Source organism: Plectropomus leopardus, chromosome 19 (genome assembly GCF_026936395.1).
Source record: "Plectropomus leopardus strain MGB_pleo_1.0 chromosome 19, ASM2693639v1, whole genome shotgun sequence".
Lineage (NCBI taxonomy): Eukaryota > Metazoa > Chordata > Actinopteri > Perciformes > Serranidae > Plectropomus > Plectropomus leopardus.
Window position 1 is genome coordinate 30696354 of NC_142194.1, and position 23115 is coordinate 30719468.

General features: G+C 41.9%; 2 protein-coding genes across 4 annotated transcripts in view; one reads left to right on the top strand and one right to left on the bottom strand.

Moving 5' to 3' along the window:
* Positions 1-676: 676 nt before the first annotated feature.
* Positions 677-12390, bottom strand: slc16a3b (solute carrier family 16 member 3b). 2 transcript variants are annotated; one of them, XM_042508356.2, is made up of 6 exons: positions 12302-12390; positions 7266-7528; positions 7043-7186; positions 4726-5327; positions 4121-4301; positions 677-2129 (listed from the first exon to the last, which is right to left on the bottom strand). In XM_042508356.2, exons 2-6 carry the CDS (start codon positions 7486-7488, stop codon positions 1810-1812), a joined length of 1470 nt encoding a protein of 489 aa, XP_042364290.2. In that variant the 5' UTR covers positions 7489-7528; positions 12302-12390; the 3' UTR covers positions 677-1809. The 2 variants fall into 2 exon arrangements, with proteins under 2 accessions (XP_042364290.2, XP_087926526.1); XM_088070400.1 differs by having other exon boundaries at positions 7266-7367; positions 12302-12354.
* Positions 12391-12455: 65 nt separating this feature from the next.
* Positions 12456-23115, top strand: part of ccdc57 (coiled-coil domain containing 57) — a 97778-nt gene continuing 87118 nt past the window's right edge. Inside the window, exons 1-2 of one of the 2 annotated variants that reach the window (XM_088070358.1) lie at positions 12456-12666; positions 21973-22246. In XM_088070358.1, coding sequence (XP_087926484.1) covers positions 22056-22246 — 191 coding nt within the window. In that variant the 5' untranslated portion in view covers positions 12456-12666; positions 21973-22055. The remainder of the gene's footprint in view (positions 12667-21972; positions 22247-23115) is intronic. The other variant, XM_088070359.1, reaches the window with a different exon arrangement.

A 23115-nucleotide genomic window follows, 5' to 3' on the forward strand; every position in this document is an offset into this window, starting at 1 on the left:
CAAATGATTGATCTGACGAGTTTAACCAGCAGCGCAAAGTCAAATGCAGTCAGTGTCAGTGGTAGATGAAAAACCTGAGAGCCATACTTGAGTAAAAGTACAGATTTCTTACCACAAAATTAGTTTTTCTAAGTCATTAGAAGAATTCTGAGTAAAAGTCTTAATATATCTGATATTTATTGTACTTAAGTATCAAAAGTAACTTTATGATATTAAATACATTTAAGAATTGATAGTATAAGTGTCACAATACAGTAGTATACAGTGTCACAATACAGTAAATGTTAATATAAAAGCAAGCGGTCAGAATTCTGATAATTATTAAGTATGTTTCTTTGTAACATGTATACCACCTTAAAATGGAGCTTAGATTACACCTTAAGAAAAAACTACATTTGACCGTTAGTCCCCTCTTTCCTTCCTTCCTCCCTTCCTTCCCTATTTTGTAGTAAGTAACTACAATACTAAGGCGTAATGTAGTGGGGTAAAAGTGAAAATTGACAAAAATATAAAAACGCTAAGGTACAAATAGTTTCAAATAAATACTAAGGGACTATAACAAAGTATTACTACGTTGTTGCATCACACCACTGGTCAGTTTCAACAGGTTCTGAGCTGCCACACTTCATGTCGATGGAAGTCTGTTGCTGAATGGAACAAAGATGTCAATTACTAATTTTTCTGCATGGAAAATGTATTTATTTGGGGTAAAATGGCATTCACACATCTATATTGTGTTAGCAGGTGTTCTGCATTTCTTCACCCCAGCATATTTTGTTTGCTCTCAGTGTTGAGCATGAAACAGATACACAGAGGGCATAGAGCACATTGATCACACCATCTGACACCAAGCCAACACATAACACAGCAAGTCTCATGTTATAACATGAAGAAGACCTTTACAGAGTAGTGAAGTGGTATAGGATATACATTCATCAGCTGAGTATACAACACCTATGCACTGCACTTAGACAAGCAATTCAGGTTTTATTCAAGTATCCTACAAACAAAAAATGCTTCAGGCAGCACCTGGATAAAGTCTCAAAAAGTAGCTCACAGCAGTCATGAAACAACACAACAGAACGACTTGTTTTAAATTGCAGGAATGAGTGAACAGCCACAGTAGTAAAATTCAGCTGCCGGGGTACATGTTGAGTGCCCCAAACATGGAATAATGTATTTTTACAGCTTTTTTTAAATGTAACGTCTCATCCTGTTTTTACATAAAACGTTAAGAAATACTTTAACACAGTCTTGCTAGTAGTGAGGCAAGATATTCTTAGCACAAGATCCACTTACTGGCTCCACTTTCAGACCTTTAAACAGCATCTCACAGTCTTTATTAGGAAATGGAGCTTCTGTCATGTGATAACAGGTGTTGGTATATATAAAGGGGGTGATGTCTGTTGAATGGGGACCACCAGTAGCATCACAGGGAGACTCCCGTACTTAAGGGCACCGTGAGAACATCAAGCCGAAGTCCTGATATTCTTTATCTTACAAGGACTTGGCACTTAACCCTACATAAAGAAAAAAGCTGTGAGATGTGGTTGAAAGGCCGAGAAAATGTCCATAAGTGGACATTGATTGGTATTTTTTTAATCAGCTTATTTGAAATCACTGAGGAGATAAAAAAGTGAAAAAGCTTGAGTCCTGGAGAAAGAGGAATATCAGCCCTATCTTCTTTCTTACTTTGATTACGCCCTTTCATTAGTGTGGCTGCTCGCTCTGTCTTTTTTCCACAGATCATCCTTGGTACATTTTATGTCCTCTTGGTGCATGGTTGTCTTTTCTCTTCAGTCTTATTCTTCATAATGACGTGTTCTCTTCTTCATCCTTTTCCCCCATCTCTGTCACCATCATTGCCTCCTCCCCTGCTTTCGAATCACTGACATTTCCATTCTCCATTGATTCCTCTTTGTCTTCATGATCTTGTTCACCTTTCACGATGCCATTCAGCCCCTCTTTCTCTGAGGCAGGGACAGCCAGCTCCATCTCAGCCTCTGGATCTTTTTTCCTACTAATGCAGAGGAAGTTACCTACGGCGATGATAAAGGCTGACAGTGTGACCTCACAGCCCGCCAACAGAAAGACGTACATGTACTGATGGGTGGCATCCAAGAGGCGACCTGGTGGACAGGATGAAAAATTTAGCAAGACTGGTTCTCAACAGGCTGGACCCCATACTTAAAGAGCTTATGGCTCTTTAGAGACTTTGTCATTGTAGTCCAAGTGGTTTGCGGGACTGAACACTGAGAAATCTCCTTTCTAACGGATGGATACATAAAGGCAAGTCTCCTGTTATGACATGCACCACACTAACACATATTTATCATTTTGGGAGTGTCATTATTTCCCTTTACAAAGCAGTGTAATGATGCCACAAATAATAGGCAGTTTCATTTCAGTTGGACCTCAGAGTCCAAAGCTGACTTGTTTTAGTTGATTAGATTTACTGTGATAGCTGGTTGCTAAATGTGGTATCCTCCATCTGCCAGACTAAACACACTGACTAAACAGTGGATGTTTTCTGGACCTCAAACTTGTGAAATTTGGGCATGCTTACTCAAGCCAGTTTAGCTGCCAGAACCCAAAGCCATGTAACTGGAACAAAAAAGTCAGTGACATTTTTAATTCCAGGTATAGACTTCTCACTATGGGATATTATTTCATATTATTAGACTCTTTATGATAACTATGTTTTGTTAGCAAAAGAAAAAATAGAATGTATTTTTGTTTTAATTTGAAAAAAGGTATACAAATGTATGCTTATTAAGACTCTTTAACGTGAGGTGAAACTATCTAAATAATACCAAATCAGTGTCAAATCATATTAAAATTTGTGATTGGCAGTGCACTTGTTTAGGTGGATCTCATGCTATAGTTAAATAGTGAACTAAAACGCATACATCCATCCATCCATTTTCTTCTGCTTTTCCAGGGTCGGGTCGCGGGGGCAGCAGCCCAAGCAGGGAAGCCCAGATTTCCCTCTCCCTGGCCACTTTGTCCAGCTCTTCCCGGGGGATCCTGAGGCGTTCCCCAGCCAGCTGAGAGACGTAGTCTCTCCAGTGTGTCCTGGAGAGCGGGGTCTCGTACGGGTACACTTCACCAGGGAGGCGTCTGGGAGGCATCCTAATTAGATGCCCGAGCCACCTCATCTGGCTCTTCTCAACGCGAAGGAGCAGCGGCTCTGCTCCAAGCTCCTCCCGGATGACCGAGCTTCTCACCCTATCTCTAAGGGAGAGCCCAGCCACCCTACGGAGGAAGCTCATTTCAGCCGCTTGTACCCGCAATCTTGTTCTTTCGGTCACTACCCAAAGCTCGTGACCATAGGTGAGGGTAGGAACGAAGATCGACTGGTAAATCGAGAGCTTGCCTTTTGGCTTAGCTCCCTTTTCACTACGATAGATCGGTGCAGAGTCCGCATTACTGCAGACTCTGCACTTGTGAACAAGACCCTGAGGTACTTGAACTCCTCCACTTGGGGCAGGATCTCCTCCCCGATCTGGAGAGGGCACTCAACCCTTTACCTGGCTGAGAACCATGGCCTCAGATTTGGAGGTGCGGATTCTCATCCTGGCCGCTTCACTTGTTGTTTGTTTGATGGTCTGAGTTTGAGAGACAGATAGAGGGGCAGGTGTATCTCTGGATCAGCTTTACACTCTTTTTGTCCACTTTGGTAGTGACAGGGTTTGTGGGCAAGACGAAAAAGGGGGAGGTACAGCCTGTAGTTCAAGCAACAGCCCCCCAGGCACTGGTTAGATGGAGAGAAATTTACCACAGTTCATCTACATGCACTACCCACATTGTTTTGAGACAAAGCTGACTGAAATATCTACCAAGTGTCCCTTTGACTGTGACCATGAGCCACAGTGTGTCTTAATGTCAATCATTATCATAAAATGCACCCCCCCTCCCCCAGTCCCACCCCTCCAAAAACCTTTTAGTAACCACAATAAGGTTTGGATCCTCTGGAACATAAAGTCCAGGTGAGAATGAATTTTAAACTACTTTTAAAAAATCTGCTTATGTTTTGATCAAAATTGGCAAAAGATGAAAATGATAAGCCTTAAATATTGCAAGTCTCACACATTCACATTCATTCTTTCCTTGCTCTGACCTGCTCCAGGAGGTCCCACCAGTACAGCAATAGCTTCCATCAGCAGCACCAGGCCAATGGCACTGGAGAACTTCTCTGTCCCTACGATAGCCATGAGGACCTCGAACTGAAGCGCTCCCACCATGCCATATGACATGCCAAAGAAGATACAGAAGACCACCAGACCTGCATAATCTTTGGCCTGCAAAGAGAGAAACAGGACATTTCTGAACATTACAACTGTTTTGTAGACAACAAGCCTTGTTGATCATGAGATACCAAAACTACAGCCGTACAGTGGCAGAGCCAAACTATACATGTCTAATTTACAATATTCGCTTTCAATATTAATGAAATGACCTACATTAACAGAACATCAATCATTTACTTTTTACCAGTCTGATTGTGATATTCATCAGATGACAGAAACTCTTAATTTTTAACTTCCATTTTTTGCTACTTTTTTCCTGTTGTCTCCCAGTAGGAGCCAGTTAGGTCTTGTTCATGGGCCTGTTTGATGGTTACAGACATGTTTATTTCATAAATTTCTGAAGTAACTACAAATCGTCATGCACATGTGTTCCTCTCCATTATTCTTGTGGTAGACAATAATGCTGCATTGTTACCTGTGATCCTATTATGTCGGTGCACCCGTTGAAGATCATGGCAAAGCTGAACAGGTAGACACACCTGGGCCGTACCCACTTCATACCTGCTATGAGGCCTGACGCTGGCCGAGCAAACATATCAACAAATCCCAAGATGGTGAGCAGCAATGCAGACTTAGTGTCTTCATAGCCAAGGTTTTTAGCATAGCTGACCACAAACACAGGGGGCACGAACAAGCCCAGCACCATAACAGATGCTGCTAGGGTGTAGATGAGAAAACCCCTGTCCTTGAATACGCTGAAATCCAGCAGTTTCCTCTTTGGCTGTGGCTTCTTCTCCTCAGCAGCTAAGGGACCCTCCAGCTCTTGGGGCTTCTTGGTGGGCAACAGGGGCCTCATAAGGGAACCACAGGCACAGCAGTTGAGAAGTATGCCTCCCAGTATGAGGAACCCACCCCTCCAGCCGTACTGGTACTGGAGAATCTGCCCCAGTGGGGAGAGACAGCACAGTGCCACAGGGCTACCTGCTGCTGCCAAGCCATTGGCCAGAGGACGTTTCTCACTGAAGTAGCGATTCAGCATTATCAGAGATGGCTGGAAGTTCAATGCCAGGCCCAGACCTGAGGAGAGAGACAGGCAATGTTACAGAAATAATTAACTGTATCATCTCATCATCACTTTTGGTTATTTTTATGTGATTCCACCTCTGTTACGTAAAAAGAATATATTATAGAGAGTAATCTTTAATATCTGTTTCAGTCTGTATCAAAGACTGTATATAAAGATGGACAAACATAACAGCTCCCACAAAGTGTAACTTTTTCAGTTAGGATTGACCCCTGGTTTCTGACTGCAGTTTAGGTCATAAAGCCTATACAGGATGTCTAATCTACAATATTCGCTTTAAATGTTAATTAAATGACCTACATTAACAGAACATCCAGAACAACATTTTCCTACAAATGGTTTCTGTCACTGAAGGTAGTTCTCATCAGCCTGATGCTTGTTCCAGTGTTTCTTTTTTTTTTATAAGTTCTGTTTTAATGACTTATTAAATTGTACAAAAAGAGGAGTTTCCACCATGACTGACAACTGTGAGAGCCAACCCATGCGCTCACATTCAATGGGGCTGCTTGTGATTGGTTGGATGTGCGTTTTGGCAGGAACTCCCCCAGGGCAAATGTCGCTACTGCACAGAATCAGACTCTTAATAATAATAATAATAATAACTTTATTTATAAAGTGCTTTCAGTCAAAGTGCTGTACAGCTAATAAAATCAATCAATAAAACATAAATCTAAAACTATAAAAACATTAACACAGTAAGAACAAATCAGGACATATAGCAAATAAAAAAGTGGGTCTTCAGCTTCGTTTTAAAAACATCCAGAGAGCATGCCTGTCTTATGTCCAGAGGAAGACTGTTCCAAAGTGTTGGTGCTCGGAAAGAAAAGGCTCACTCACCAACAGTCTTTTTCCTGACTTTCGGCACCATCAGCAGACTCTTAATGACCTCATCATCCTCAAACCTCACCTAAGCATAGAGGGGGGAAGTGGGGGGTTGTCGTCCATCTTTATATACAGTCTATGGTCTGTACCAAAAAAGTATTGAGGTCAAATACCCAGCCCCAGAAAAAGACTACAGTTCTATATGGAAAAGTACAGAGTGACTGCTGTATTGCAAATTCTGTGTCTAAAAAGGACCACTTGGAAAATGTTACTCCTCTCAGTTTTATCAGGAGTGCTGCTGGATTGTTCATCCTAAAAGCTGGAGAATAAATCTTATTTTCCTCAAAATCAAACACATTTTCTAACTTGATGACATAATTTGCTCAGGAAAGTCCATGACCATCTACATGGAGGTGGCACTGAAACCTCTGCAGGCTCAGGCTCATTCCCTGAGGAGCAGGAATTTGCACTGTGAAGTCACATCTCAATCTAACCATCACTTTGGATATTTCTTGTGAGTCAATAATTTTGCCCACATGGTGGCACTAAAGGAAAGGTCAGCAGTCACTGCAAATATCCACATCTGTCCTCTGTGATGCAAGAATATCCAATGCATATCTGAATTGCAGTTTTAGAGGGCAGCTGTCAGGATATGCTGCTATGGACCAAAGACTTAGATGAACTGACACAGTGACTGACAAAATAGTTACAGGGGGGAAAAGACACATAACAAACACAGTAGTTCTGCTCTGACATCTTTGAGACAAATGAGTTCTAAAGAGAAAAGTAGCTATCAGGATCAGACTTTACAAAATGGCTATGGATGCATGTAAATACGAAAGTTCTTGTTTGTGTTTTTGCTATGTGTGCATGTATGTTGTGATACCTGTAATAACTCCGATGCAGAGGTAGATGTGTATGATACTGGTGGCAAAAGAGGCCAGAATCATTCCAAGAGAAGCAAAGAGTCCTCCAACCATCATCACCGGCCGACAGCCAAACCTGTTCACCAACACACTGCACAGAGGGCCTGAGAAAACACAAGCAATCCATGAGTACACAGTATACACATGTGTATACCAACATTTAATCTCTATCACATTGTCTACCTGTGCCATACAGCATGGCGAGCAGTATTGATGAGATCCAGGCAGTGTCACTGTAGCCAACATCAAACTCTCGGATCAGCTCCTTGAAGAAGACGCTGACAGCTTTGGGGAAAGCGTAAGAGAAGCCAGTGATGACGAAGCAGCCAGCCAACACTGCCCAACCCCAACCCCCGTCTGGTGCCTTCACTCCAGGAGGTCCATCGTCCACCACTGCCCCTCCCATGATACTCTCCGACTGTTATGTTGAGGTCAGTGTCTATAAACTGATAAAAAACACAAGCCTATCCTTTAACTTATTATGTCACACATATGTGTCACTCATATGCTCACATTGCTTTCATATGTCCTGAAAATGTTCATCTTGATTTTGAGAATTATTTTATACCATAGTCATAGAGCACTTCACACTTAATATAATTTTAAATTGGGAGGTCAATATGCTTATGTAAGGAATAGGTTGTAATCATGTGTGTATGGTTAATACATTCACTGGTGCAGAACAACTTTTTGGCCATCCAGATACTGCAGAATAATGCTAGAAGAAATGACTTAAAACAACCAACTGGACTTGTTAGGTTTTGAGGCTTAGGTTTGTGGGAGCATTTGTTATTCACTGTATGAGCACTTCTATTTCAAGACTGTGTGTAGCAGAGTGTATGCGATGTGTAGCGGTGTCTTTATGTTGTGTAGGAGAGTGAGTGTGGTGTGTTACCTCCAGAGAGGGGTGTAAATATGGGAACATGGTATCTGTGGGGGGTGATTGTCAAGACAGATTAAGCTCCTCAGCCAAGTTGCGGAAAAGACTGAAAAAGGTCTGATTTTATTGTCATAAAACACAAGAGTTGGCAATCAGAGACAATTGTCCTGTAAAATAGGCATATTTATTGCTAATTGCTCAGAGTCAGCACCAGCATTACAGTGTTGACTGTAAACAGGCAGTCTCATCTCCACCTCTTAGGGGCGCTTTGCTTTATTCTAACAGCTGTGTGCATCTGACTTCACTTAGATAAAATACATGAAGTCATTATTCTAAAAGCATAATCATAATGACTAAGCATAATTACATCAGGATTTCCCTCACAGCCAGAAAGCCCACATGCAGAAACGTCCTTTCATTTCCTCCACAGCCTTTATCTCTGCTGTTGCTCCTCACAGTGTCTCTCATACAATGCATTCACACATTGTACTACATATTTCTTGTATGTGTATATTTAAGAGCTTTTCATTACTTAACATCATATCTCAGGAAAAGAGGGGGATTGATGACACTAATCTTGAAACTGGTGATTTTAGAGATCTCTGTGCTGCTGGGGGAAGATGTCTGTGAAGCTTCCATGTTTTCACAGACATGAATGTAAACTTTAAGTGCAATATGACTGGTGCACATAGGCATAAAGTAGCATGGTAGTATTTCTAGTTTAAGTTAATACATTTTATTTTCTCCACTGTAGTCCTTCAATACCATATTATGTTACCGTTGTTGATATAAAATTAAGATTTTTGAATATAATAACTTATAACATTTCTTATTTAATAAATCAGCCTGGGAACAAAATTATGGCATACTTGTCATGCCTCTCTCCATCTATCAGTCACAGAGCACAATCCCCTCATCTTTGCCTCCCTTTGGGCACATTCTGTAAAGGTGTGTAATGATACATATCATTATATATATGGAATGATTTTACTTATAACAGCAGTTTTTCTTTGCTTTTCTTTAATGATAGATACACCATGCACACTACACTGTATTTATGACATTCTGTATATAAAGCAGGGTTGTCTGTCTTATGTCATTGGTGTGCCTCTTTACAATATGTGTTTTCCTGACCTTTCCTGATATGATAGGTATTATATAGCCTGCATAATGCACTATTTACATATACGATTAGTTTACTTTTCATAATTATGTTATATATGTCCAGTTTATAGACTGTATATTAAAACAGATGTTGTATAGTGCAGGCGTACTTCTTCACTGCACTCATTTGTGACAGCCGTTAGTCAGTGACAGGATATTTCATAATGGTACTGACTAAATCAAAGAAGTTTGATCAACTCCCTAAAACCCCCCTCCCACAGGCCCAGCCACAGCATCCACATCTTCCATGAACCCAGTGTGACCGATGTAGCATTCTGCCAGGAGCCCCACATATCACCACCCTATACTAAAATAAGACCCTTACATTCCACACATACATACACTCACTTTCTCTCTCATACACTCTCTCTCTCTCTCTCTCTCTCTCTCTCTCTGTCTCCCTCTCTCTCTCTAAAGCTACCACACAGGGATCATTTCTCATCCCTGATATGCAGATGGAAGGCACTTGGATGTTATTCTGCATTGTGTGTGTGTTTGTGTGTAAAGGAGAGAGAGAGAGAGAGAGAGAGAGAGAGAGAGAGAGAGAGATGGTAAAACAGAATAAAAACAACATGTTTTTAGCAATGTACTCAGTTCGATAATAACTGAACCTGTCTGCCAAGATACTAAACTAACATTCATTTCTCTGAAGTTGCTGTTTGGTAAACTGTTGTCTTCTATAAGCTTCTCAAGTGATTTGAGGTCCCTACCAGTTTCACCATCCACTGTGCCCATGCCCCAACCAATTGGTAAGTGTCACAACTACAGAAACAGGGACACAACAAAGCACCCCTGACAACCTCACCACCACCTACAAAGCAAATTGTGTTCAGTGGAACACATGACAAATTCAGAGGCACCGCCATCATTAACCCAAGGGAAATTCAATATTTTGTAAAAATGGATTTCTCTTTAACAGTAAGATCACCAGAGCAGGAATCTGCCTATAAGCCCCAAGTGGTCAAAAATCTGTTATTCCAACACTTAATTACTTCTTTGATCAGAATATATTAACTTACTAAACTGACCAAGTCCTCCACTTGCTAAATTCAGCTCAACATTTCAACTGTTTCTGTACCATTTGCCACGTCACTCAACAGCCGTGAAGCTGCACATAATGTCGGGTCTCCCTGCCTTCATCAGTTAATTCCCTGAAAGGATTCCAAAGGGACCCCAACAAAATGGAGCAGACTATTGTTTGTGATTGAAGGTTTGCGTCAAATCCTTAACCAGAATGGGAGCCAGTATAAACACATTTTAACAGCCTCTGTAACAGTGAGCAAGAACAAGACACTAAAGTGATGCAGAAAGACATTTGTCAGAGAGACGTATTTGGCAGGTAACAGGAAGACATGACGCTCTCAAAAATGTCAGAGAAATAATTTGTCCACCTTTCCCTCTAATAATAGGGAGATAATGTTATTCAGCCATTCGGTCATCTGAGCTGGGAAATCAGTTTGAGCAACAGATGCCGCATCAGTGTTGGCAAGGTTACTTTGTAATAATAATTGGTTACAGATAACTAGTTACCCAGTTTAGATGTAATAAGTAATGTTTATATTTTAATTACTTCAAAATAATGTAACTTATTTCATGTGTGTTATTTTTTAAATAACTTTCTAACAAATGTTTTATATTGGGCAATAGTGTTGAAAAATGCCCAGGAAGACTGCCAAAATAAGGCTTTTCTGCAAAGCAAAAAGACGCAGACCCACAGAATGAATATTAGATTCTACAACTGAATAGGATGAGCGATTATTGCCAAAGATAAGCTCTCTAATTAACATAAATTTATGAGACTTACACGTTTTGTTTAGCATGATAATATTCACAGATGAACACAATGTTTGCGTGTTTTGAAGCGGAAATGAAATTGCCAGAAGCAAAAAGCTATTGTTAGGCTATACATGAACTACATCACAGTCGAACGCTAAACATCACAACTACAAACACTGTAAAAACACGTTAAAACACAATCGAAAAATATTATAAACCGATAAATCTACAAGTTAGAATTCAACTCTGTAAAGATGTAAAGACGGACAAGTGGGTTTAAATCCTAAATGGTAAATGGACTGCACTTGCTTTTCTATTTTTTTTTCTTCCAGTCTAAACAACTCAGTTAATTAAAAGATGTCTGACTGATCACAGATGGAGCCTAACTATAATGACGGAACACTGTCAAGATTGATGTAAGGGGAACCGGATTGTATTTCCACTGAGTGTGTTGAGTTGTTGCTCCGCATTGGCACTCGGACATGTTATACAGGATGTCAGCAGACTTGTCCATTTAGTGGACTTCATCAGCAGACTCTTATGTCGGAAATATCCAGATTGAGTAACGTGGAATGATGACGTTGAGAGGCCTGACATCATCAGCCTCATGTATGCAGGCGAGCGCACGTAGGCACTCCGCGTTCACCATCCTGGTGATGGAGAGGAACGCGGAGGAACGCATAGGAGTCTGTACAGAAGCTTCACTGCGTCCTTCTCTAAACTTGTTGTCTCGTCAGTTGATGGTGACAGATGAGTTCATGCTCTTCTGGTATGATCTGTATTTGATGGCAGTCTATAGGTCACAGCGCAGTGTGTGAAACGTGCAAACTGAGCGGTGGGCTATATTTAACGACCATCAGAACCACATTTAATAACAGAAATACACCTGTCCATTTTATAAAGCAACGTTTAGTCCAGCGGAGAACAAGTCATTGCTTCACCTCACCTGGCTTACAGTACTTCTCACAGACCTGAAGAGGCTGTTTGCTGCTCATTCTGTGGTGGACAGATGTGGATCCCGGTGCATGCGGACAGACCCGGTGGCCTACGTGAGGACCGAGGCGTAGTTCTGTGCATCCTTGCAGACCACCGTACTGATCTGAACAGGTCTACTCTGACTGACCAGCAATAACATCATGTTACAGTTGAACAGACCCCGGCACACATGGGGTCAGCATCTGTGACACTGTTCTAAAAGGGTCAGTGCAGACATGACTATCAGCTAATGACCATTTTCCTCAGTCTGACTCCTGGTCGCCTGACAGTCAGCCTTTGTGCCTACCTGTTACTCTCAGGCTGTGGCACAACACAGGAAAGACATCCCCAGTAGGCCATAAACACAGACAAATACACACGTCGGCCGTTGATTTAAAGGTTAAAAAAACTAACGACACATTACCTGCTGAGAGTTGAGTCCCTCCGTCTGAAGCGCTCCTACATTAACGCGTGAGCGCGCCTCCGTCGCTGGCTTTATCACACGGCGCTGCGCAGGAACCATTGTCTGTCTTTGTGGCTGGGGAACAATTTCACCGACGTACGGTTGCCATGGAAATTTTTCGCATCACAGAAGAAAGAGGTACGTTTGAGTTGACGAATTTAGCTCATTAATGATATCATTAGTTACCGTTAAACGTCATGATCGTGTAAGTTATTTGTTTGAAGTTGTCTCGTTGACTTTGAAATGTGATGTCGTATGAACGCGAACGGCGCGAACTTCTGCGGATGACCGCCGAGTACTGCAAAAGCTAAAGCTCCCCTATTATGGTAAGCTAATAAAAAATACTTCTCAGTGTGTGTGTGTGTGTGTGTGTGTGTGTGTGTGTATGTGTGTGTGTGTGTGCGTGCGCAGTGGTGTGAAGTATCTGAGAGCCATACGTCCATAGCTGAATAAAAGTGCAAATATCTTACCACAAAATGACATGTGGAAGTTAAAGTCGCCAATTACAATATTACTGAGTAAAAGTCTTAAAGTATCAGAAATTTACTGTACTTAAGTATCAAAAGTAACCAAATTTTATTATATTAATGTACGTAAGTGCAAGTAAATTTTGGTGATAAAAGTCAGAATTTTGAAAGTGATTACGTTGGCTTCTTGATAATATACACCCCCTTAAAATGGGGTGTACATTACACTGTAAGAAAAACAATGACTCTTTTTATGATTGAAAGAACAAAATTCAGTTTTTCCGTCCCTTCCATTACTTTCATTGTCCATCCATGGCCTCCTCTCTTCCTTCCCTATTTTGTAGTAAGTACGCCTAACTAAAATGCTTTGGGGAAATGTAGACAGAAAGTTGACAGAAATATAAAACTCAAGTAAATTACAGATATGGGCAAAAAGTACTTACGTTTTGTTATTTCATTACATGCTGTAGAAATGCTCTAACTCAAATTACTATCTGTTGCAAAAATTAAATGTAATATAAGACGCACACCCCTACACCCTTTACATCAGTAAAGTTGAGGTGAAACAAGTGGATAGTTTTAGATTTCTGGGAATCAGCGTCACAGAGACGGTGACACTGTCAACACACATTCATGGTCAGAAGAGTTCAGAAACAACTGCATTTCACACAGAAACTCATAATGGCAAAGTTCCCATGTCAAGTTCTTGTTAATCTTTAAAGAAGAACACAAAGCATCCTGAATGGAAACATCACAAACTGCTATGAACATCATTGGTACCTAAATACAGAGCACCACTGATATCAGTGAGGTGAGACAATACCCTCCCCAGCAGCAACAGCATGTTCACCCTGCTGCTGTCTGGCAGCTGATACAGACAGAAGCTGCTGCTGCACCTGCACACAACAGAGCAGCTTCTTTTCTCAACTCCTCCTCCATACTCAAGGAAAAAACTTAAACTTGCCTTCCCTGTGCAACTGTACATTTTAGAATGACACATAAGGAACATTGTACTTATATACATACTAATACATTTAGCCAGCATGTCTGAGGGAATTTACTTCCAAATAGTATTGCCAACTAATTTTTAGATGGCTCTGAACTGGCTTGGGCTGTCCACTTTTGTTTTTGTGTTTTTCTGTTGACTGTGGAATTAATTTCTTGATATTGTCATGATCATGGGTTTTGTGTTATCTTGTGGACTTTGCTTTTGGGTTAATTGTCATGTTTTTTCTCGTTTCATGTTGTACATGTTCTGTTTCCTGTTTTATTTTGTAGAATCTCTCCTGTTGCCTTTTAGGGAAGCATTGGTGTTGACTTAGATGATATGAGAAGTGGAAGAAGAAGCAGGCAGCAGGTGATGATTAAGCAGAGCACAAGTTAAAATCAGGCCATTAACAGATTGTGTGGTTTTATCTCTGCAATCACAAAACATAGCCTAGGCATTACAAAAAACCCAAGACAAAAAGTACTGCAATACGGTAAATTAAAGTATCAAAGAAAAGTGTAAATATCATATTGTTCAGTTTTGTTCAAATCTTGTACATGGAATTTATATATTATTATTTGCAGGGACAGACGAGCAGACAGAGTATGACAGTAATGATCACTGTGTATATGACTGTAGTTGTCACTCAAACGTTTCCACAACAACCAGTGAAACAGACTTGAGGCCTGTCTATCAGCTGCTGCAGTCTCTACCCTTGCAGACTTTGTGTGATGACAGAGAATATGTCACAGTATAACTGAAGTCTGCGAGGGCTCAGTCCACAAGTCTGGATGATGGACATTTGGATTCAAACCTCATGTGTCATGTCTTGTTTTAATTCTTTTCTTTCTGTTTTTTCCCGCCCTAGTGTTTCTGATTATTTTCACCTGTCACTAAGTACTCCTCAGTCCACTCACCTGTTCCCACTTTCCCTTGAAGTGTTGCTGTATTGTTTGTTTCTCCTGCATTTGTCTGTTTCCTGCCAGTTTTCGGTCACACCTGTCTTTATCAGTCTTGTGTGTCCTTCCCTGATTCCTGAGTCTTCACCTGTTCAGTATTAGTCTAGTTTTCTCCACCCCAGTGTTCCCTGCCACTCCCTTGTTGTTTACCAATCCCTTTGTTTTCCCAAGTTCCTGCCTACTCCACCTGTGTCTCGCTCTTCTCATTACTTTTCATTACAACTTAAGTTTGTCTGTGGTTATTATTGTGTTCCTTGCTGTTTTCTTCTCAGTGTTCTTCACTCTGTTATACTGTTCACGGATCAGTTGGACTTCTGCATAGGAATAAAGAAGTTATACGGTTGAGAAAAAGTTGCGCCAAAGGAAAGGTCTGTGTGATGGCGAGGTAATATGCTGAAAATACTCTCAATCCAGCATCCACTTAAACCCATATTGAGTTGTTTTAGGTAGGCCTTTTTTAAAGTGGCTAAAATACGTTTTGATATTGACCCTCTATACAGCAGGGTAATACTTAGCCAAGGTGTGTGCACCTTGTCTGTTTGTGCAAACAGGGAGCATGTGAATTGCCAGCTACTAGTGTTTCCCATACATATACTCTACGACGGCCCACCCAGGTAAATTGAGACCTGCCCAGGAGGATAAAATTCAAATTCCATTGTTTTTTCCAATCAACTATGTAATTTTTCAGCGCATACAGACCGTCCACCCTCCAGCCCCACCAGTGTTTCCCATAGTCTCATTTGTCAAACCATAGTCTCATTGGAGCTGGACTGTTAATTAAAGGCTATATTGAAACACTGTTGAATTATTTGTAGCGCAGTAGCAGCAGAGACGTGCAGCGGAACATTAGGCGCATTAGTGAAACTGAACCGTTCATTCTGCTGGGCCTAAAACTTACAAATATCTACAAATACCTCCTCTCATCTATCAATCTGATTAGCTGTGAACATATCAACAGATCAATTATCCACCTCAGGAGTGACATTCAGCTGTGAAAGAGATAAAAAGAACTCCACCTGCTGCACTGCATTCATGCAAACATCGAATATTAGAGTGACACCACAGATAGAGTGACCGCTGCCCCACTGTGCACTACTGGTATAGGGGCCACTATGAGAGCCAACCTGACTCGTGCACATATGCATTGACCTGAACAGCAAAGCCGCAAACTGGAGCTTAAAGTTTCTTTTAATGACTTAATTGCTGTTGGTAAAATGTATGTTTTCTGTTTTAAAAGGTACAAAGGACAGAAAAACAGCAATCACTTACCCATCCTCTTAGTGGTTATGTCTTAAGCCTATGATCTCAAGCACACAGTTGACAATCTACATGGTTTGTTCACATGATATTACAGAGGTGAATATTTAACAGATTCACTTTGGACAGAGAGAAGTAACTTCAACTCAGAAAGATGTAGCAGGAACAAGGACAAATTTAAGTTTCATTTTTCATACTATGTTTTAAAAAATGACTAAGTCTACTGTGTACCTTGCAATTGCTGTAATGACATGGTGTTAGGTCTATATTTTTCTTTTCAGAAGGAAATATTTTAACAGGACATTATGACTGAAGAGAGAGCCTTTAAACATGTAGGACCGTTACATGTATTCCTAATCAAAAGCTGAATCAGAAAGCCTGAGCACAGCATTTATAAGAAAGCTGCTCGTACTGTGACACAGAGAGAGAGAGAGAGAAGGTAGAAAGTAAAATATTAATCATTTTTTAAATAAAGTTTAAAAAAACAATTTACATTTGTCCCTGATCCTGCTACATATTTGGAGTTGAAGGATGAGTTCATTAAAATCACCAGTCACTGTGAAAATTCCATCCAGTTCCTTGGGCATGTTGCTGCTGATGGTATCATACAATACCTGAAGTGCATTTTTTAAATCTGTGTCAGAGTCTTGTGTCTTGTTGGCTCCCAACAAGGTCTATCGATCCAGTGCAAAAGCCTGATCTGGGATGTTAGGGGTTAACCATGTCTCTGTGAAGACGTGCACAGAGCAGTCTCTGATTTCCCGTTGCTGAGTGAGCATCAATCACATCTTATCCTGCAACTGGATATAAGTCAGAAGAAGGCTTGGTAGAGGAACACCTCCTGGCCCAAGCCGGGCCAGCCCTGCCCTGATGCCGCCTGTCTTCTCTTCGTCTAACGCTTTCGGTTTGGTTTCTTCCCTCTGGTCTGACTGGCGTGAGCTGTTGGTGGAGATCCTCTCATGACCTGCTGCATCCAGCCCAAACCCCACACAACTTCTCCCGATGTTGATAAGTGCTTCTCTATCATAGAAAAGTCTTGCTTCAGTAGAAGGGGTAAAAAAAAATGTAAAAATATAGCAAAAAAAGTAGCAAGGCTTTGAGGAGCCATTGGCTGCTGCATGTGTATGCACTGCTGTCGACCTGCAGGCTACAGGTTGACCTGCACATCACTAGTGTGCACACCAGATAGAAAAAGTTGAATTTGTCATAATGTGTAGAACATGCGAGGGAAATTCCTTTTTTTTAATTCTGCTTAGTGTTACATCTTCATAAATAATCCACTGTCCACAAGTGAACTTTGTTTCAAAAGTCTTTACTGAACCCACTTGCAGCATAACATGTGAGCAACTCTCTGGCTTTGTGCCTACTTCAGTCTACTTCTCTGCATGCTTAACATTGACCTCAGCAACTCTAACAGTTCCAGTTCGCCCTCTAGCTGGACTCTCAGATACTGCAAGATAAAACCCAAGTACTAATACAAACAACAAATAATTATCTGCGATACCACATCTCCTCCCCCCTTAAGTTAACAACTTGTTCTAAACACAAATGTAAATGTATGAATATATATGCCAAATAATACACAAATATTAACATAGAACATTAACATTTTTTTAAAACTGTTCTTTACTTTATAACCTAGTTATAGCTACAAGCTTCTAGTGAGATCCAGAGTGCATTGTTGCTCTATTCCTGGAAAGATCTCACTCTATCTAACAAAGTCCTTGTGATGCACAGGCGAACGTCTCTCTCTCTGGGAATATCGCACCACTGGTGCATCTTGTGAGTCTGGTTGTGCCTGAGTGTGTGGAGCAGGCTGTGGCTCTTGTGGCTCACATAACGGAGGTTGTGGTGTTGTGTCCATCATTGAAGGCAAGCAGCCCTTGGAGCCCGCTTTCGTGTTAGGCAGCAGCTCCAGCTCTGTGTCAGGTTCGCTGGGAACAGTGTCTGTCAATCTCGCGCTAACCTGATCCACATGCCGCTTCATGGTTTGACCACTTCCAATGGTGACGATGTACGACACTGGACCTGATGAGCTTGCAATAACAGCTGGGATCCATTTTGGACCAACATCTTTGGCAGACCGAACACACTGAAACTCTGTCGCAGTTTCTCGATGGTAGCTTGTGATGTAGCTGATTTTACTGGGTAAATGTCCATCCACTTGGAATCAGAATCCACAATGAGCAGAAACATCTCACCAAGGAAAGGCCGTGCATAGTCCACATGGATCCTGGACCACGGTGACTCTCATTCCCAGGGGTGTAATGGTGCAGTGGGTAGTGACTGGTGGTGTTTTTGACATTCTTCACATGACTGCACTTCCCTTTCAATGTTCTCATCCATACCTGGCCACCATACATATGACCTTCCCAGGCCTTTCATCTTTGACATGCCTGTATAATTCTGGTGCAGAAGCTTCAGTATTTTGTCTCTGCCTTTGGTGGGGATGACTACTCTGGCTCCCCAGAGCACATATCCATCCCTCACACTCAGTTCCATTTTTCTTTGTTGATATGGCTTGAAGCAAACATCTGTTTGTACAGGCCAGCCTTTTAAGGTGTACTCATGGACTTGAGACAAGATAATATCCTTAGCTGTCCAGTGTTTGATTTTTTTGGTGTCTACTAGTGTGTTGTCCAGTACATCCATCATCAAGACTTGTTCAGTCATCTCTTTTTTACGTGCTGTTTCCAGCACAGGCAATCTGCTGAGCGCATCCGCATTTGCATGGTGCTTGCCTGGTTTGTACACAATGTTGTACTCATAAGCGCTCAATGTCACAGCCCATCTTTGCACTCTTGGTGAGCCCATCTGAGGTTATAGGCTTCTTCATGTTGAAAAGAGAGATTCAACATGATCTCTCTGCGGCCTAAAAGAAGTAAGTGTGCCTTCATGGGAAAGGAAGAGGACCTGCTGAAAGGAGGTACTCTCAGCTTGATAAAGAAGGCTTAGCTGTAATGTTTGGCATCAAGAAATTCCACAAACACTAGTACGGCAGAGTGTGCATGACTTGAACCCCAGCAGTCTTTCACTGCCATCATCCATCCTGTGAGACAGAACGGCTCCCACACCATATCGTGACGCACTCTCGGTCGGCAGAGTAGTGAATTAAAACATTAGCTGAGTTCAACAGCATCTTTGATTTTTGAAACGCTTCCCCTTGTTTCTGTTGCCATGTCCAATTTGCATTCTGTCTCAAAAGTTCATGTAGGGGGGGCAACAGGGTTGCCAGGTTGGGGAGAAATTTGTTGTAATAGTTTAACAAACCCAAGTATGCTTTGAGTTCTGTTACATTTGCGGGAGTAGGAGCATCCATGATCGTTTTAATTTCTTCCCCACTGGGTGGAGGCCCTGTGCATTCACTCTGTGCCCCAAGTACTCCTCTTCCTTTCCCATGAAGGCACACTTACTTCTTTTAGGCCGCAGACCAGCCTCTTCCAACCTGCTCAACACCTCGGCTAAGTTCTTCAGGTGGTCTGCCTTGTCCTCCCCACTCACAAAAATGTCGTCTAAATATACAGCCACAAGAGGTATCCCTTTCAAAAGGCCTTCCATCATCCTCTGGAATATGGCTGGTGCAGACGCCACTCCAAAAGGCAGTCTATTGTACGTGAATAGACTTCGGTGCATGTTCACTGCCACATACTTTTTGGATTCCTCATCCAGGAGTATTTGTTGGTAAGCATAACTCATATCTAGTTTGGAGAACTGCTGCAAACAGGTCCTCCACTCTGGGTACTGGATACTGTTCCAGGGACGCCACTGTATTTACAGTAAGCTTGTTGTCTCCGCACAGTCTTACAGTCCCTATAGGCTTTAGGATTTGCACAACAGGCGCTGCCTATTCAGCGTATTTCACTGGCAAGATGATGTCTGTCTGTCTATTTCCTCATCTGCTTTTGCTCGCATGGCAAAAGGAACAGACTGTGGGCGGAAAAAACGTGGGGTGGCACCTTGTTTTACATGAATGGTAGCTTTGGTGCCTCTCAGGTTGCCCAGCTCCTCTTTGAACACGTCCTCGTGCTTGTTTAACGCTGTAGTGTGGTTCCTGTTGTCTTGACCTGGTGCACTTTTCCAGCTTTGCGTCTGTTTTTTATTTCTCTCCAGTCCAGATATATGTCCTCTAGCCAGCCTCGTCCTAGCAAGCTGGGGCTGTCCCCTTTGACCACAATAAGGGGCAGTTTCTTACTCTGCTGCTTATTTTGGACTCTTACAAGCGTGGCACCAATCATCTCAACAGGATCCCCTGTGTAAGTTTCCAGCTTAAATTTGATGGGCCTCAGACTAGGGAATTTGGTGTGTCTCCATGTCTCTTTAAACGTCTCTTCATTCATGACTGTTAGGCAACATCCAGTGTCAATTTCAAAGGTTACATCTTTCTCATTAAGTTTCATATCCACAGTGTAGGGGTCTACTTTTCTCAGGTGCACAGCTCTCTGACGCTTTTTGTACAGTTTGCTCTGATGCCTTTGTCCACACTTGATGCAGTTCAATGTGAAGGAGTCCTGTACAGAGCCATCACTTTTACTTTCATCCTCTGTCTCGAGTACTTTGTGAGAATGGTAGCGTGAATTCTGCTTTTTGTCTTTCTTTTCATTTGCAAATCCATGTTTTTTTTTCTGGTTCAGTTTAGCTTTGCTTCTACAAGCTCTTGCTCTATGTCCAACTTTACCACAAGCATGATATTTCTCTTGTTTGTACTTACAGGCTGCTGCGGTGTGCCTAGTCCCTTTGCACTCTTTGCTGTCTCCTTTAAAGGTGCGAGCCTCCTGCTGTCCATTGTTTATGCTGAAACATTTTACTGACGCACCTGTCTGCAGGTCCTGTGTATTTTTTTTGCCATCTCCGTTTCAAAAGTGAGGTCTGTTTCTGACAGAAGACACTGCTTGATTCTGTCATCATTAATCCCACAAACAATCCCGTCTCTTAACATCCGTTGCAGGGTGTTGCCATAGCTACAATTGTACGCTAAACGGCGCAGCTCGGCCACATATTCCATTAGTCTTTCATTGGGCTTCTGGTTGCAAGTCAAATTTGTACTTTTGCACAATTTCACTGGGCTTAGGATCAAAGTGATTTTTCCATTAGGAGTACAAGCTCTTGGAAGGATTTGGAAGGTTGCGCATCAGACTGTAGGTTGATGCTCCTACAAGACTTATCAGTATAGCTTTCTTCCTGTATGCATTGCCAATTTCATTGGCCGCGAAAAACTGCTCGAGTACTTCAGTATACTCATCCCATGTCTGATTCTTGGTATCAAACGTTGCTAGCGTGCCAATTGTAGCCATACCTCTCTTCTTAGCCAGGGGCTAACTGCAGTCACTCGTTAGCTAGCCGACCCTGTACCAGATTCCTGTCGTGTGTTTTTTTTTCAAGTCCTTCCGACGGCTGTCCTCCCTCAGACTAGTCCTCGTCGCCAAAAAGATGTTGCATCTTCATAAATAATCCACTGTCCACAAATTAACTTTGTTTCAAAGGTCTTTACTGAACCCGCTTGCAGCATAACATATGAGCAACTCTCTGGCTTCATGCCTACTTCAGTCTACTTCTCTGCATGCTTAACATTGACCTCAGCAACTCTAACAGTTCCAGTTCGCCCTCTAGCTGGACTCTCAGATACTGCAACATAAAACCCAAGTACTAATACAAACAACAAATGATTATCTGCAATACCACACTTAGTCATCATGATGTTGCTTTTATCTTTCACCACTCCATGCTGCAGCCTTTGCAATGGCCCTTGCAGAGGAGTTGGTATGGCTGCTTTAAGCTTTGTGTGGATAGACTTTAGAGAGGTGGAAAGGTTAGTGCAGTAGTGCACTAAGTCCTGGGAGAGACATCCCAGTGTTCATGGGCCTCCCCAAAGAAATAATACAGGCATTGTTATAGGAAGTTAAATAATTATTAACATAAATATTGTGTGTTGCAATGCATGATCAGCTAAATTCTGGCCCCTAGGTGTATCCCAGTTCAGCCCTGCAGTCAGACAGCAGTGGTGGTCGGGAAGACCTAGAGGCCCAGCTGGCCAGTAAAGAGAAGGAATGGAAGGAGCTGTCTGCAAGGGTTCATCAACTGGAGAGTTCCTTCAAAAAGGCCTAAGAGGAGTGCTGCTCTCTCAGATACCTCACCTCCATGAGCCCCAAGAGAAGGAATGGAAGGAGCTTCTGTCTGCAAGGGTTCATCAACTGGAGAGTTCCTTCAAAAAGGCCCAAGTGGAATGCTGCTCTGTCAGGTACCTCACCTCCATCTGCCTCACATCAGAATAACCCCAACTGTGCACCTCAGCGTTTAGCTGGAAATATTCCTTTGAAAATGGAGAATTTCATAAGACTCTGACTTTTGCAAGAAACAAAAAAATAGATGTAGCTGTTTGATTTGTTTTCAGGGTGCAGTAGAATTATTTTCACATTCCTTGAATTTGTTGATTAGTTTATTCATTTAGTTCAGGCCTGGCCAACCTGTGGCTCCCGAGCCACATGCGGCTCTTTTCCCGGTTTCATGTGGCTCTTACGTTCATGTCGAATTTTGTGTTTGTGTTTTTTTCCGTTACGTGAATCTCATGCGCATGCGCGTTGATGGAAATGAGTTCGCTCTCAAAATGGCAGGGAAAAAATGCACAGCAAAACGAAAATATGAAGATCACATGAAGAACACAGGACTTTTTTTAACAGAGTGGGGGAGGGTTTGTTTTTTGTTGAACGTAATGGCAAGCCATTCTGCCTTATATATCAGGCATCATTAGCGCATTTCAAGGCTTCAAATCTTCAGCGGCACTTTAGTTCACTCCATGCTACCATCGACCAGGAATTTCCAAAGGGGACTGAACTTCGCAAGCACAAGTTGGTTGCTGTAAAAGGTCAGGCAGAGAAGCAGACACAGTTGTTCCAAAAATGTATGAAACACTTAGAGACGGTGACGCTTGCATCGTATCAACTTGCTTGGAACATTGCACAGGCAAAAAAGACATACAGTGAAGGGGAGTTTGTCAAAACATGCCTCAGTGACATTGTTGAAATCTTGTCTCCTGAAAACGTCAAACTAAAACGAATGGTATCAGACATCCAACTGTCCCGCCATACGGTTGAACACAGAATATCAGAC

Excerpts from the sequence above, each read along its gene's own strand:
- slc16a3b (XM_042508356.2), bottom strand. The coding sequence starts at position 7,488 with ATGGGAGGGGCAGTGGTGGACGATGGACCTCCTGGAGTGAAGGCACCA. Across the intron at positions 5,328-7,042 it reads CTGCATCGGAGTTATTACAG|GTCTGGGCCTGGCATTGAAC; the intron begins GTATCACAACAT and ends CTCTCTCCTCAG. Across the intron at positions 2,130-4,120 it reads GGTGGGACCTCCTGGAGCAG|GTCGCCTCTTGGATGCCACC; the intron begins GTCAGAGCAAGG and ends CCTGTCCACCAG.